Below are 16,933 nucleotides of genomic sequence, written 5' to 3'. Positions count from 1 at the left end.
TCCCATTTTGTGACATCATTCAACTATTTTCATGCAAATGCGCAAATTTTTACACGAAGGAATGAATCTGCATAACATAATGTCAGCAGTTGCAGGGACTGCAAACTTATGCATTTTACGATTAAATCAACTGGGCATATCAGGACTTTTGTAGCAAAATGGGGATAAGGTTTACCCATGCCCCTCGATTTGCTGCCACATGCAAAAATTAGATTTTGTTATTATTTTGTTATTCCCTATATATATATATATATATATATATATATCATCATCATCATCACCATTTATTTATATAGCGCCACTAATTCCGCAGCGCTGTCCAGAGAGCTCATTCACATCAGTCCCTGCCCCATTGGAGCTTACAGTCTAAATTCCCTAACATACACACAGACAGAGAGAGAGAGAGAGACTAGGGTCAATTTGATAGCAGCCAATTAACCTACTAGTATATTTTTGGAATATATATATATATATATATATATATATATATATATATATAATATATGAAATTCTAAAATTAGTGCAAGTGTGCAGAGGTTGACAAACCAGAGACATCCTATATTTAAAATAAGATATATTTTTTTTTTACCATCCAGGTGCATTTGATGCCAATTAAGTGCATTGTAATTGCACGAATACCCATGGAATAAAAATAATTAACACAAAGGTATACTTTCATTTTACCAGAGAAAGATATGGTATGTTCATTTATTCATCTTATTGGAAAGGATAAAAAAAAGTTATAATTTGAGATACTTGAGAATTTTAAAAGGTTTAAAAATCGTGGCATGTGTTCACTATTTGCACTTTGTGTTCACCATTCACAGTTCACTTTAGCCAGTCTCATTCTAGATTCAAAATGACTACTTCAGGTTTACCATTTAGCTTTTGCTGCTCGTAGTAGTGTTTTTAAATACTTTTAAAACTATTTAAAAAATGCTTTTAAAAAGTTTTTAAACATATTTTTAAATTTGAATTGCGAAATAAAGTTGGCTGTTCATTCTGCAAAATTAAAATGAATAACGTTTTTGAGCCGGTTTGTACATGTGTATGCCAGCTTGAACATGGTCAAAGTGGCTCAATCATGGCCAAACAGGCTCAACTTCTCAATTTTCTCACGTCTGTTTTAATCATGAACATTTTTACATTTTTGTACAAATTTGACAAACTGGTTTGAGAAATGATATGCAGATGATTTGAGCATCTTTGCTTATAATGTTTGCCAGAAGTTTTAAAAGCTTTGGACATTTAGGGCTAGACTTACTAAGCTGCGGGTTTGAAAAAGTGGGGATGTTGTCTATAGCAACCAATCAGATTCTAGCTATCATTTTGTAGAAGGTACTAAATAAATGAAAGATAGAATCTGATTGGTTGCTATAGGCAACATCCCCACTTTTTCAAACCTGCAGCTTAGTAAATCTAGCCCTTAGTGGCTGTCCCAATGTTAAGCACATTAATCAGAATCCAAAGTCTTCCAATGAGGTATGTTTTGGGAAACACTAGAATATGAGTTCTCTTTAACTAAACAACCAGTAATTTAGTCCTGAATCAAAGATCATGCAAATTGTCAGTAAAGTTATTAATAAAAGGACAAAATGTCAGAGTGAAAAAAATCATGCAATTCAAAAGGTAAAAAAAAAATTACTACTATCGTTGTACAGAGAGAGCGGTGAGTGACAGGGAGGGATCATGTGATCCCTCCACACATGCGCTGTCCAGCTCTGCTCTTCGGAGCAGAGCTGACAGCAGTGGATTTCTTCAATTCTGATAATGTACGCCAGCTTCAGCTGGCGTACATTATCAAGACAAGTTCCCGAAAAAAATTTTTTTTCGGGACTTGTTAGATTGCGGCCAGAGCAGTCAATATTCTGTTGAATGGTGACTGCTCGCAAAAACGATCATTGTGTACTCAGAGTTTTCAGCACAGCCGGGAACATTTTCAGCGATACTTCCTCAAAATATCAAAAAGATGATGTTCATGAAAATGAACTACAATTTCCACGGGGAAGGCCTTTCCCGCCAATTACATCAAAATACAGACACTTCTGTAATGGTGGATTCCAGCAATGACGAATTAATAATGTGTGAGGATGATATACACACTGATGAGGGGGAGGATGAGGCTGAGGATGATGACAGCAACATCTTGCCACAGTAGAGTTTAAAACAATTGTGATCTACGGCCTCATTAAGTCCCAAGGGACAAAGAGTGCAAGTTTCAAAATCCAAGAGGACACTGTGACATAGTTTAGTAAACCTGTCTCCCCTCCTAACCGTATTATCTATAAACTTTACTCCTACTACTGTTAAACCTTTAGGATTGCCCCCATGTACAGTAGAAAAAAGCCTAGACACACTGTGTACCAATACGTTATATATTATGGTCCTCCTGCTGTGCTCTCTGAACTGGGCTTTGAGGGATCTGGAAGTCCTATCCACACTGTCACAGACGTGACCTTAGTACCTGCAAGCATTGGCACTACTACACCAGGAGGCGCGGAGTCTAACACGCCGCTGGTGTTCACCAGGGACCCCCGCAAGGAAGTTTGGACTTAGCGGCAATGACGTGCAGGTCGCGGCCCTCCCAGGTAGCTACTTGCGAGATATAGAGAAAGACGTAGTCAAACAGGCAGAGTCAGGAACCAACCGGGCAGATGAGGTACCGAATCAGAAGACAGAGAATGGTCAGCAGGCCGAGGTCAAACCAGAATATCAGGATGGGACAAATGGAGAATCCGAAAGCGAGGTCAGGAAGCCGGGTCAAAACACAGGAAACCAGAAGTTACTATACAGGGACACTGAGACTAAGTAAACCAGTTGCTCTGGCACCCTAATGGTGTCAGAGCAGGCTTTAAATAGGAAGTGAAGCTTCCTCATTGGTGGGCAGGGAATCGGCGGTCAGCTGTTCTGACCGCCGACAGGAACTAGAGAGACGCGTCCCGTTGCTATGGCGACGGGCGCGCCTGCGCACCTCGTCGCCGGAAGAGGCGTCCCCGTTGCTTGGCAACGGGGCGCTCTGGAGACAGACGTCCGTCCCTGCTCGAGGAGGAGGCGCAGGGACGGCGTCTGACAGTACCCCTCTCCTTACAATTGGGGGAATCACTGGGTACAGAACGATGTTTCAGGAAGTCTGCCAGTAGCCTAGGGGCATGCAAATCTTCTTTAAAGACCCAAGATCTCTCCTCTAGGCCGAAGCCTTTCCAGTGTACTAGGTATTGGAACCGACCTCGAACTTTGCGTTCAGCAAGAATTTGGCTAATCTCATATTCATTGCCCGTAGTAGTGGAAATGGCCTGAGGGACAGTGGAGGTATGAACAAATTTGTTTAGGACCAGCGGTTTGAGGAGGGAAATATGGAAGGTGTTATGAATCTTCATCTGTGGAGGAAGTTGGAGTCGAACCGTAACTGGATTAATTACTTGAGTTACTGGGAAAGGACCAATGAAACGAGGTGCCAGTTTCATGGAAGGAACCCGTAATTTTAGATTCCTGGTGGACAGCCACACTTTGTCCCCCACTTGGAGAGCTGGCACAACTCTTCTATGCTGATCGGCAGAAGATTTATAATGCCGTCCGGATTTCAGGAGGTTCTCTTTGGTGGTAGCCCATAACTTAGCCATATCTTGAGTCATGGCATGGGCGGCAGGAACCGTGGAGGAGGTGGAAGAGAACGTGGGGAGGGTAGGATGCGTCCCATACACAGTGAAGAAGGGCGAAAACCCCGAAGAACAATGGACATGATTGTTGTGTGTGAACTCGGCCCAAGGTAGCAGAAGACTCCAATTAGATTGGTTAAGAGATGAGAAACAACGAAGGAACGCCTCCAGGTCTTGGTTTACTCGCTCCGTCTGGCCGTTCGTCTGGGGATGATATCCAGAGGAGAACTTGAGGGTAATACCTATATCTTTGCAGAAGGCTCTCCAGAAGCGAGACACGAACTGGACACCTCGGTCAGATATTATTTCCAGAGGGCACCCGTGGAGACGAAAGATTTCTTTGATGAAGACTTGTGCCAATTTGGATGCAGATGGAAGGCCTTTTAGAGGAACGAAATGAGCCATTTTAGAGAACCGGTCTACTGTGACCCAAATGGTGTCAAAGCCGCTGCTGGGTGGCAAATCAGTAATAAAATCCATCGAGATGCTGGACCATGGGCGATCAGGAATCGGAAGAGGTTGTAACAATTACAGAGGCGGAAGAAAAGGCTTTCTTGAGTGCTTCGAAGGCGTCGATGGCCTCCGTGGGCCAAACATGAGGATTAGCAGTTTTCTTAGTCAGAGCGGTAATTGGTGCGATGATAGAAGAAAACCGTGGAATGAACTGCCGGTAATAGTTGGCGAAGCCAATGAATCTCTGGGTAGCTTTCAGACCCATAGGTCTAGGCCATTTGAGGATGGCAGATAGCTTGACTGGATCCATCTGTAGACCGGAGCCTGACACGATGTAGCCCAGGAAGGGAATCTGTGGCTTCTCAAATACACATTTCTCCAGCTTACAATACAACTTATTGGCTCGTAGACGAGACAGGACCTCACTTACATGAACACGATGGCTGGTCAAGTCTGAAGAAAAGATTAAGATGTCATCCAGATAAGCTACTACGGAGATGTAGAGAAGGTCTTGGAAAATCTCATTAATAAAAGATTGGAAAACAGCGGGGGCATTGCACAACCCGAAGGGCATGACCAGGTATTCGAAGTGGCCTTCTTTAGTGCAGAATGCAGTCTTCCACTCGTCTCCTGAGCGTATACGAATGAGGTTATACGCCCCCTGTAGGTCTAGCTTAGTAAAGACCTTGGATCCTGCGATTCTATCAAAGAGCTCAGAGATGAGAGGTAACGGGTATCTGTTCTTTATAGTGATGGCGTTCAATCGCCGGTAGTCAATACACGGCCGTAGGGAACCGTCTTTCTTCTTGACAAAGAAAAATCCCGCGCCCGCGGGAGAGGAAGATTTCCTGATAAATTCACGTTGAAGATTCTCAGAAATATAGGTGGTCATGGCAGTATTCTCAGGGAGAGATAGGGGATAGATTCTGCCCTTAGGAAGAGGTTTATCAGGTAGTAATTCGATGGAGCAGTCCCAGGGCCGATGGGGGGGCAGGACCTCGGCCGCAGCTTTGCAAAACACATCCTGATAAGCAATATATGGAAGTGGCAGTTCAACGTGTGGAGATATCAGAAGACAAGGAAGAGAGGTCTGGCTGGGTTTTAGACCAGACAAACAGGACTTAAAACATTGTGGGCCCCAAGAAGTAACCATCGCACGATTCCAATCCAATTGGGGTGAATGAAGCTTGAGCCAAGGTAATCCTAGAATGACGGTGTTGACAGAACGAGGAAGAACCAGGAACTCAATGACTTCAGAATGTAGCACCCCTACCGTCAGCCGAACTGGGGCGCAGGCGTGAGAAACAGACCCATTGGAGATCCGATTCCCATCTACCGCGGTGAGGAATAACGGCTGAGGCAATTTGATAGTAGTTAATTGGAGTTGCGATGCCAGAGTGGCAGAGATGAAATTTCCGGCAGAGCCGGAATCCACAAAGGCTAAGGTCTCAAAGGGGCCGACAGAGGTATGCAAGGAGATGGGCATGAGGCAGTCGTTACTAGCAATGGTGTAGGGAGTAATAATTCCAACTCCTAAATCGGCCTCCCTTCCACCGATTAGGAGGGGGCGTTTCCCGGTCTCTTGGTACAAGATGAGATGGTATGACCAGGATCTCCACAATACAAACATAAGTTTTGCTTGAAGCGACGTTGACGTTCCTCGGCGGACAGCCGGGAACGGCCGATTTGCATCGGTTCTTCAGGAAGGACCGGGTTTTGAAACATGGGAGCAAGGCGAGTAGAGGACCGTCTGGAAGTGGCACGTTCCAGAGTCCGCTCACGGAAACGTAGATCAATGCGATTGCATAAAGAAATCAGGGAATCCAAATCAGCGGGAAGCTCACGGGAAGTTAACTCATCCTTAACTCGGTCTGAGAGTCCTTGCCAAAAGGTTGCTACCAAGGCTTCGTTATTCCAACTGAGCTCAGAGGACAGCATGCGGAATTGTATGGCATACTGCCCGACGGTCAGGGATCCCTGGCGGAGGTTCAGGAGACTGGAGGCAGCCGAGGAGATGCGTCCGGGCTCATCAAAAACCTTGCGGAAGGTTTCAATGAAGGTGGTGACGTTGGACAGCATAGGGTCATCTCGCTCCCACAGGGGGGAGGCCCAAGCAAGGGCCTGTCCGGATAATAAGGACATAATAAACGCCACCTTAATGCGTTCAGAGGGAAAAGATGCAGGACTACACTCAAAGTGGATCAGACACTGATTAAGGAATCCTCTGCATCTTTTAGGCTCGCCATCAAACTTGTCCGGTGGAGAGAGTCTCAGGGCTGTAGAGGAAACCACTGCAGGAGAGGAGGAGGTGGCGGCGACTACCGCGGTAGTCACGGGAACATTTTGAGCAGAAGCCATGGAGACCTGGAGGGTCTCAAGACGAGTTGCGACTCCTTGGATACAGTGAAGTAACTGTGCCTACTCTGCTTCTTGCTTCTCCACCCTATGAGCCAAGTGGAGTAGAAGGTCACGTGCAGAGGGTTCATTAGATGAGTCGGTTGACATGGCCAGAGCAAACTGTCACAGACGTGACCTTAGTACCTGCAAGTATTGGCACTACTACACCAGGAGGCGCGGAGTCTAACACGCCGCTGGTGTTCACCAGGGACCCCCGCAAGGAAGTTTGGACTTAGCGGCAACGACGTGCAGGTCGCGGCCCTCCCAGGTAGCTACTTGCGAGATATAGAGAAAGACGTAGTCAAACAGGCAGAGTCAGGAACCAACCGGGCAGATGAGGTACCGAATCAGAAGACAGAGAATGGTCAGCAGGCCGAGGTCAAACCAGAATATCAGGATGGGACAAATGGAGAATCCGAAAGCGAGGTCAGGAAGCCGGGTCAAAACACAGGAAACCAGAAGTTACTATACAGGGACACTGAGACTAAGTAAACAAGTTGCTCTGGCACCCTAATGGTGTCAGAGCAGGCTTTAAATAGGAAGTGAAGCTTCCTCATTGGTGGGCAGGGAATCGGCGGTCAGCTGTTCTGACCGCCGACAGGAACTAGAGAGACGCGTCCCGTTGCTATGGCGACGGGCGCGCCTGCGCACCTCGTCGCCGGAAGAGGCGTCCCCGTTGCTTGGCAACGGGGCGCTCTGGAGACAGACATCCGTCCCTGCTCGAGGAGGAGGCGCAGGGACGGCGTCTGACACACATATTGAAGTTTGCAGCTACATTCTAGAACATAGACGACATAAACGGTTTCACAATTGATAAAAACCCTTTATCTGAAATTCCACCCCCCGTGAACTTGATTTAATTCCTTTAGATTTGTTAATATTGTGTTTACAGGTAATTCAGACTGATTTGTTACCACAAAAAACAATTATTGGGTCTTGCAGGAATAGAAGTATAAGGAGTATAAGACTCCCCAGAAACTCTGTTTCATTTTTAACATACTTGGAGCTAGAATCCTTTGAAGGTCTTCTAAGTTCTTTTTGAAAATAAGAGTAGGTCTACCTTCCAAGACGTTACCTAATATATTATCCTGTTTCAGAATGTCAAAACTTCTGTTGATGATACTTCTGATTTTACGGATTTGGTATTGTAGATAGAAATAGATAAAGGTCTATCCCTGATTCCTTTATCTATTGTTGTCCTATTAGATTCCTCATTTAAAAGATAGTTACGATCTAAAGTCAGGGCAAAGGCTTCAGCTTCTGTCAACAATGATTCTGGATAGCACCAATCTCTAAGGCTATCCAACATTGTCCTAGTTTGCTTCAAAAAATCTATATAATTTGAACAGTTACATCTCAGTCTTCCTATTTGACTTTTAGAAACATTATTAATCCATGGAGTATGATGACTACTTCTGTAGTGTAAAAAACTGCACGTATCAACCGATTTATTATAATTAGAAGTCATAATTTGATTGTTACAAATAGAAAGAGTGATATCCAGGAAATAAACCCTGTGAAAATCAAAAGTGTGTGTAAATTTAACATTGTAAGTATTAGTGTTCAAAAAAGAAACAAAATCTAGTGCATATTCCAAACCCCTATTCCAAATAATAAATAGTTCATCAATGTAACGGCCGAAGAGGACCAGGTTCGCTCCAAAAGGACCATTCCAGATGTACTGATTTTCAAATTGGCCCATATTCAATTTGGCAAAACTTGATGCGAACCTAGTCCCCATCGCCATTCCAAGGACCTGTAAATAAATGTTATTTTTAAATAAAAAATAATTGTGGGTCAAAATAAAAAAGTATCACTTTAAGGATAAAATCACATCTCCCATCCGAGATATTCACATCTGCTTCTAAGAAAGTGTGGGCAGCTTTCTCTCCCCCTTCATGAGGAATATTTGTGTATAGTGCCTGCACTTCTTAAGTTAAAAGGTCATACTCGTCATTCCATTCGACTTTCTCCAAAAGTTACAATACATGCAATGTATCTTTGATATGTGATCTAAGACGGGAGACATGACCTTGCAAATAATAATCCACAAGGTGGTGCAAGTAAAGATTTGTGTATTTTTGGAAGGTAATAGTTAACCAGCACAATAAGGGGCTCTGTGAATAAAAAATAAAGTAGAAACTGAGGCCTCAGCTTTGCCACGTTCAAAAATGTGTAAAAATAAGTCAGTTTGCGGAAATAGAAATATGGAATGAACCCAAAATCTTCACCCCTTAATGCTTAAATTTTGCTTTCTGTAACACAAAATTTCAATTCTGCATGTGGGCAGGGCCGTCTTTCCCATTGGGCACAATGGGTAGGTGCCCGGGGGCCCTGCAGCACAGGGCTCCCTCCATGGTCCCCTCCTCCGTACGGCGCTCACAGTGCACGTCATCACGCCCGCCCAACATCCATTGTGGAGCACGACGGAGGAGGAGACCATGAAGGGGGCCGGATCGCCAGCTGACCGCAAGGTAAGTATTGTCTTTTTTTTTTTCCAGGTTTTTTTTTTTTTTTTTTGCTGCCTCCGATGGGCCCCCCTGGGCTGCAGGGCCCATATATATAATTTTTTTTTTTTTAATATATATATATATATATATATATATATATATATATATATGTATATATAGGGACCCCAGTGCACTGCTGTGCCCGGGGGCCCAAGATGTTGTTAAGAGGGCCCTGCATGTGGCATGTGCATGTGAGACCCATTTCTGTTTCATACATTGAGCAAGACCTCCCTGTTCGGCCCACCTCCTCCCTCTAAAAATAATTAATTTTTTGTATCCCTACTGTTTCCACAATATTGGTAAGTAAAACTATATTTTATTCTGTGCAAATGAGGGCAATAGCACAGAAATAGGTGTATAATGTGACTAAACAGTATTTGGGATGCGATTCTGCATGTCTGCAGCCTCATAAATGACCCTTAGCGTTAGTAACATTAACCCACAGTTAAATATTATGAATAAACAAGCAGTCTTTCAGTAAATATTTCACAACACAAAGTGTACGAAAAGTTGGCTTAGTGTTGTGCATATCAAGCTTAAATAAAAATAATGTTAATTTATGGACTAGGAAACATTCTAAAAAACATTTTAGTTTTCTCAGCTAAATCATTACGTTTCCAATCTAATCTAACTATGCGTTCACAATTTTTTGGCCCAATGCCACACGTGTGATATGTTACATAACAGAATACACTGAATAGGATCACGTTTCATTTTATGTAGTTAATCAGTCATCAGTGTCTGTCCATCAGTGACAGAAATTGTGACACTACCATAGACCTTGGTGGTGTTTTATGAGCACAGTACCAAGCACTGGAATGTGGGTATACATCTATGTACTCTATGAATGGTGCCAATAAATAGGCAGATTTTTATGCAGAGTTGTTTGCACTTTTATAATTAACTCTCTTACAGCATAGACTAACAAATCAGGAGTCACAGCAAGTTAAGTCATTTGAGCATAACAGGAAATGGGTCCCTGCCCATAACTGCAGTCTAATTAGATAGATATACTTAAATATACAGATGGTTATGTAAAAGTGATGAAAGCAGGTAAAGGTGCAAAAGGTGCAGTCATGAATGGCTGTTTATTTAATAGTTATAGATCAGTTAATAATATCTATTGAGACATTAAAGGCAATTTCCAAAGCTGCAAAACTGTGAGCTTGTAGTGTAATATATTATCCTTTTTCAAAATGTCAAAACTTCTGTTGATGATACTTCTGATTTTACGGATTTGGTATTGTAGATAAAAATAGATAAAGGTCTATCCCTGATTCCTTTATCTATTGTTGTCCTATTAGATTCCTCATTTATAGGATAGTTACGATCTAAAGTCAGGGCAAAGGCTTCAGCTTCTGTCAGCAATGATTCTGGATAGCACCAATCTCTAAGGCTATCCAACATTGTCCTAGTTTGCTTCAAAAAATCTATATAATTTGAACAGTTACATCTCAGTCTTCCTATTTGACTTTTAGAAACATTATTAATCCATGGAGTATGATGACTACTTCTGTAGTGTAAAAAACTGCACGTATCAACCGATTTATTATAATTAGAAGTCATAATTTGATTGTTACAAATAGAAAGAGTGATATCCAGGAAATAAACCCGGTGAAAATCAAAAGTGTGTGTAAATTTAACATTGTAAGTATTAGTGTTCAAAAAAGAAACAAAATCTTGTGCATATTCCAAACCCCTATTCCAAATAATAAATAGTTTATCAATGTAACGGCCGAAGAGGACCAGGTTTGCTCCAAAAGGACCATTCAAGATGTACTGATTTTCAAATTGGCCCATATTCAATTTGGCAAAACTTGATGCGAACCTAGTCCCCATCGCCATTCCAAGGACCTGTAAATAAATGTTATTTTTAAATAAAAAATAATTGTGGGTCAAAATAAAAAAGTATCACTTTAAGGATAAAATCACATCTCCCATCCGAGATATTCACATCTGCTTCTAAGAAAGTGTGGGCAGCTTTCTCTCCCCCTTCATGAGGAATATTTGTGTATAGTGCCTGCACTTCTTAAGTTAAAAGGTCATACCTGTCATTCTATTCGACTTTCTCCAAAAGTTACAATACATGCAATGTATCTTTGATATGTGATCTAAGACGGGAGACATGACCTTGCAAATAATAATCCACAAGGTGGTGCAAGTAAAGATTTGTGTATTTTTGGAAGGTAATAGTTAACCAGCACAATAAGGTGCTCTGTGAATAAAAAATAAAGTAGAAACTGAGGCCTCAGCTTTGCCACGTTCAAAAATGTGTAAAAATAAGTCAGTTTGCTGAAATAGAAATATGGAATGAACCCAAAATCTTCACCCCTTAATGCTTAAATTTTGCTTTCTGTAACACAAAATTTCAATTCTGCATGTGGGCAGGGCCGTCTTTCCCATTGGGCACAATGGGTAGGTGCCCGGGGGCCCTGCAGCACAGGGCTCCCTCCATGGTCTCCTCCTCCGTACGGCGCTCACGGTGCACGTCATCACGCCCGCCCGACATCCATTGTGGAGCACGACGGAGGAGGAGACCATGAAGGGGGCCGGATCGCCAGCTGACCGCAAGGTAAGTATTGTCTTTTTTTTTTTCCAGGTTTTTTTTTTTTTTTTTTGCTGCCTCCGATGGGCCCCCCTGGGCTGCAGGGCCCATATATATAAATTTTTTTTTTTAATATATATATATATATATATATATATATATATATGTATATATAGGGACCCCAGTGCACTGCTGTGCCCGGGGGCCCAAGATGTTGTTAAGAGGGCCCTGCATGTGGCATGTGCATGTGAGACCCATTTCTGTTTCATACATTGAGCAAGACCTCCCTGTTCGGCCCACCTCCTCCCTCTAAAAATAATTAATTTTTTGTATCCCTACTGTTTCCACAATATTGGTAAGTAAAACTATATTTTATTCTGTGCAAATGAGGGCAATAGCACAGAAATAGGTGTATAATGTGACTAAACAGTATTTGGGATGCGATTCTGCATTTCTGCAGCCTCATAGATGACCCTTAGCATTAGTAACATTAACCCACAGTTAAATATTATGAATAAACAAGCAGTCTTTCAGTAAATATTTCACAACACAAAGTGTACGAAAAGTTGGCTTAGTGTTGTGCATATCAAGCTTAAATACAAATAATGTTAATTTATGGACTAGGAAACATTCTAAAAAATATTTTAGTTTTCTCAGCTAAATCATTACGTTTCCAATCTAATCTAACTATGCGTTCACAATTTTTTGGCCCAATGCCACACGTGTGATATGTTACATAACAGAATACACTGAATAGGATCACGTTTCATTTTATGTAGTTAATCAGTCATCAGTGTCTGTCCATCAGTGACAGAAATTGTGACACTACCATAGACCTTGGTGGTGTTTTATGAGCACAGTACCAAGCACTGGAATGTGGGTATACATCTATGTACTCTATGAATGGTGCCAATAAATAGGCAGATTTTTATGCAGAGTTGTTTGCACTTTTATAATTAACTCTCTTACCGCATAGACTAACAAATCAGGAGTCACAGCAAGTTAAGTCATTTGAGCATAACAGGAAATGGGTCCCTGCCCATAACTGCAGTCTAATTAGATAGATATACTTAAATATACAGATGGTTATGTAAAAGTGATGAAAGCAGGTAAAGGTGCAAAAGGTGCAGTCATGAATGGCTGTTTATTTAATAGTTATAGATCAGTTAATAATATCTATTGAGACATTAAAGGCAATTTCCAAAGCTGCAAAACTGTGAGCTTGTAGTGCATACATTTTTACAGAAAAGCATTTGATTGACCATCATGCACATACATATGGGCAGCCCAGTAGCCTAGTGGTTAGCACTTCTGCCTCACAGCACTGGGGTCATGAGTTTAATTCCCGACCATGGCCTTATCTGTGTGGAGTTTGTATGTTCTCCCTGTGTTTGCATGGGTTTCCTCCGGGTGTTCCGGTTTCCTCCCACACTCCAAAAACATACTAGTAGTTTAATTGGCTGCTATCAAAATTGACCCTAGTGTCTCAGTGTGTGTGTGTGTGTGTGTATGTTAGGGAATTTAGACTGTATTCTTCAATGGGGCAGGGACTGATGTGAATGAGTTCTCTGTAAAGCGCTGCTGAATTAGTGGCGCTATATAAATAACTGATGATGATGACGATGATAATGATAGGTGCACACTCTAGTTATGCTTTTTTGAAGAGATGTACAAACAATTTATCCAACCATATTCTGTGTCGGGGCCTAGGTGGGTTCAAATATAAAAAAAAAAACATTTACTATCACTTTTGGACAACCCATAATTAATTGCAACATTTCTCAACATTTAAATGTTTCTTCTAAAATACTTGTAAATTCTAATTTCTTCTCTTTCATTCTGCTCTTTGGTGTGGTTAAAGTAGGAGTAGGATAGCACTAACACAGCAAAGCATTGCAAGAGTAGTTAAATAAAATAACTGAAATTCATACTATTGGTTTTTATTTTGTTGAAGGATTAGCATAAGCAGTTCTGGTTATTCTTTTTTGCGCATTGGCCAGTGGATAACACTGCAGCCATTGGTCACTGAGAAAATTGCCCTATACTGTTGCATTTACTAAGTGGAAATAATCATATGTCTGGAGTAATTCTTTTAATTTGCCTTTCTTTGAGCTTATAGGGGGAGATTCAGTTAACCACAATGTTCTTGAGGACATAGCGGCTGTGCATTTTTACCAGTAGTTCGGAAAAAAACATACTCTAAATTTTGCTCACACTTCTATGAGGTTGCAAGCTAAAATCAGTGGATATTCCACGCAAAAAAAACCGTGCAAAGTGTCATTGTGGCCGTTCTGGAGATACTTTGCGTGTATTTTTTACTAATTGAATCTCCCCCATAAAGTGAAATAATTCCATGGATTAGGGTAACAGCCCAACAGCTTCTCTATAGCATATATATATATATATATATATATATATATATATATATATATATATATATATATATATATATATATGCATCTATATATATATATATATATATATATATATATATATATATATATATATATATACACACACATACATGACTCTGTTAGTTGGCAATGTAGATTTAAAATTAAATGTAACCTGTATTTTCCTTTATAAAAGATTTACTAGCATTAAAAGTCACTTTAGCACTATGGCGTACATACTCACAGTTGGGCAACATTACCTGCAAGTTTTTTTGTTCCTTTGTCAATTCCAGATTTGTCAGCTTTCAACAGCTGGGATGAAACTGAATGAAATGAGAGAAAGGGTGAACAAACAAGTTAGTTAATCCTTTTTTTTCTATTTTCGTATGAGCTTAAGTAACCAGTATGAAGACACACCCCATGTAATATTTTTCTTATACCCAAAGCTCTTTACCTTTTTATATGAAATCTAAAATGTATTATGTTTTGACCTTCATACTCTGATGAGTTCATAAAACTTTTATGAAGCAAAATATTGTTATGCCTTTTAGTGTTGACTGTTTTAACCTTTTGTGTGCTAGCGTTTGATGTGTTAGCTCTTTTTGCTAACAAGCAACATAGTGTGAGACAGCATGTACATTTGTGTGACAGTATTTTGGGGTCCTATTACTCTGCTACAAGGTGTTAGCAGAGATTAGGTGTACATGGAGAATTTTGCCATCTAATTCTATAAGATGTGTGAAAGGTGAGTGGTATTTTGACTGCTGAAATCCTGGTTTACTCCCTGCAGTAACATCCAAATGAAGGACTCTGAAGGTGCATTAGTTACACTCACATGAAAAGTTTCTAATCTTTAGGAAGAAGGGGAGTTGTAATAAGTTATTTAAAGTTTAACCTTATCTACAATGATATTATAACACTATAAACAAGTGTGTGTATTTTATCCTATGTAGGCTTAACTACACATCTGGGGGTAAATGTATCAAGCTCCGATTTTTTCCAGCGTGTTAAAATCGCGTCAACCCGCAATTTTTAGTAAAAAAATTCTCAAATGTATCAAGCTGCGATTTTTACCCTGATCTTCAAAATCGCTGGACATCTCTGGTACTTTGCTACGATGTCAAAACAGCTTCTACTAGGTAGAAGTTCCGATACGCAATGAGCTTAGCTAGGTCTAATTATAGTATTAGGGGATTTTCCCACTGTTGTGGTTTTGTAAACATTTTTGTTTGTGGAACTACAGGTCCCTGCCAGTCGTGGGTGTCAGGGCATGTTGGCACTTGTGGTTCTCCAAGTGCCAACATGCCCTGGCTGCCATGGGTATACTGGTGCTTGTAGTTATACAAGTAGCAGCATGCCCACACTATTTATGGCACCCTGGCTGGCTGGGACTTGTAGTTCCACAAAACAAAATGGCGTCAGTTTGTTTTTTTAACTATATAATCGCCGTTTATTAACCTACACCCGCCGCCCAGGGGTGTAGGAAGAGCACTAGTGCTATCAGCACTGGGCTGGGTGTCCCTAGTGGGGATGGGGCACTCCTTTTTTTTCGGCGGACCCCACTCCCCAGAGAATCCAGACCAGCGCTGAACAGCCTGGGATTGGTTTGTCATTATGGCAGGGGGACCCCTGCTGCGTGTCCCCCTACTATAGTGCCACCAACCCAGGCTGGTTTGCCTAGTGCTGGTTCTGTGAAAATAGGGGGGACCCCACTCAAAATTTTTCCCCCGATTTTCACGGAACCAGCGGTAGTCAGGCAGCACTAGGGTTAAGACTGAATAGAGGTAGGACCCCACGCTTTCTTTTTTTTAAAACTTTGATCTATTCTTTACAGTTTTCACAGCCGCCAGAGCTCCGGCAGTAAGACAGGGTAGTGTAACAGTGATGTGTTTATACAACACGCTGCTGGCGTGTTTAAAAGCAAACTCTACTGAGTTTGCTTAATCGCAGCTTCATACATTTGAGACTTGTATAGCTGTAGTGGCAAACAGTCGGGAGTTTGATCTCTATCGATTTTGGAAATAGCAATTTTGACAGAAGCACAACTCTGGCGATTTTACATGAAATCTCAGCTTCATACATCTGCGAGTTTCAACTTTCCCGAGAAAATCGCTGAATTTGCTGTTCTATCTGCATCTGTGGGGACAAATTTTTCTGTTAAGTGAATATTTTGGCGTTGACAAAGATAGGTACTGATACAGATACAGATAAATATGCAGAGACATGATACGGATACAGATATGGTGATCGGATACATGTAGAGTATGATGATACAGATACACATGGGGTATGCATGGCACCGCTGGGTGCATGTGATCAAGCAGTGCTCCTCGTATGAAGCTACTAGGCTGGTAGAGTGTTCAAGACAGAGTTTGTTGAAGTTTAGACTTAATTTACAAAGGCCTTTTACCTTCGCTTCCCCCCTTTTGTTTCCTCTTTTGCCTTATGAGCATGTACACCTCTGGTATGGTGAGCTGCTGGTGCTGCTGGGTGTGTGATTTTCTCCACTAGTCTCTCTATTCTTTCTTTTTTTTTTCAATTTCCTTTTTCCCACTCCACCTGTTTTTAATTTGCAGCTGCTTATATATGCAGGGTCAGTAGTGGTTAGAGATGGGCGGGTCCGGTTCCCCGAGAACCGAACCCACCCAAACTTTGGGTATCCGAGTACCGAGCGGAGTAGCTCGGTACTCTCCCGCCCATTCTGAATCCAAATCGAGGCCGAACGTCATCGTGACGTCGTCGGATCTCAGGGCTCGGTTCTCGCGATACTTCAAGATTATGAATACACGCCTCCACAGCAATCCATCGCCATTTGACAGAGGGAGAGAGCAGGGTGTAGTCACAGGCTGATTAGAGCAGGGACAGAGAATACAATATTCCTTATTCCAATTGCTGTAACAAAAATCACTAGAGAGGAGAGGAGGATATAGGTTTATTACAATTTAGGTATCTCCCTCATGTATATTTCCAAATATAATA

At 41.6% G+C, this 16,933-nt stretch overlaps 1 protein-coding gene across 2 annotated transcripts in view; it reads right to left on the bottom strand.

The window, feature by feature from the left end:
• The window catches only part of LOC142099237 (dimethylaniline monooxygenase [N-oxide-forming] 2-like), a 45,822-nt gene extending 31,500 nt beyond the window's left edge, over window positions 1–14,322 (bottom strand). Inside the window, exon 1 of one of the 2 annotated variants that reach the window (XM_075182485.1) lies at window positions 14,215–14,322. Coding sequence is in view for 1 of the 2 variants with exons in the window: in XM_075182484.1 (XP_075038585.1) it covers window positions 14,199–14,211 (13 nt within the window). In the remaining variant the exon portion in view is untranslated. Of the gene's footprint in view, window positions 1–14,198 lie in introns of both variants that reach the window. The other variant, XM_075182484.1, reaches the window with a different exon arrangement.
• Between the last annotated feature and the right edge of the window lie 2,611 nt (window positions 14,323–16,933).

Source organism: Mixophyes fleayi, chromosome 8 (genome assembly GCF_038048845.1).
Source record: "Mixophyes fleayi isolate aMixFle1 chromosome 8, aMixFle1.hap1, whole genome shotgun sequence".
NCBI classification, from domain to species: Eukaryota; Metazoa; Chordata; class Amphibia; order Anura; family Limnodynastidae; genus Mixophyes; species Mixophyes fleayi.
The sequence above is the reverse complement of the archived record's forward strand: the minus strand, read 5'-3'. Positions and strand labels throughout refer to the sequence as shown.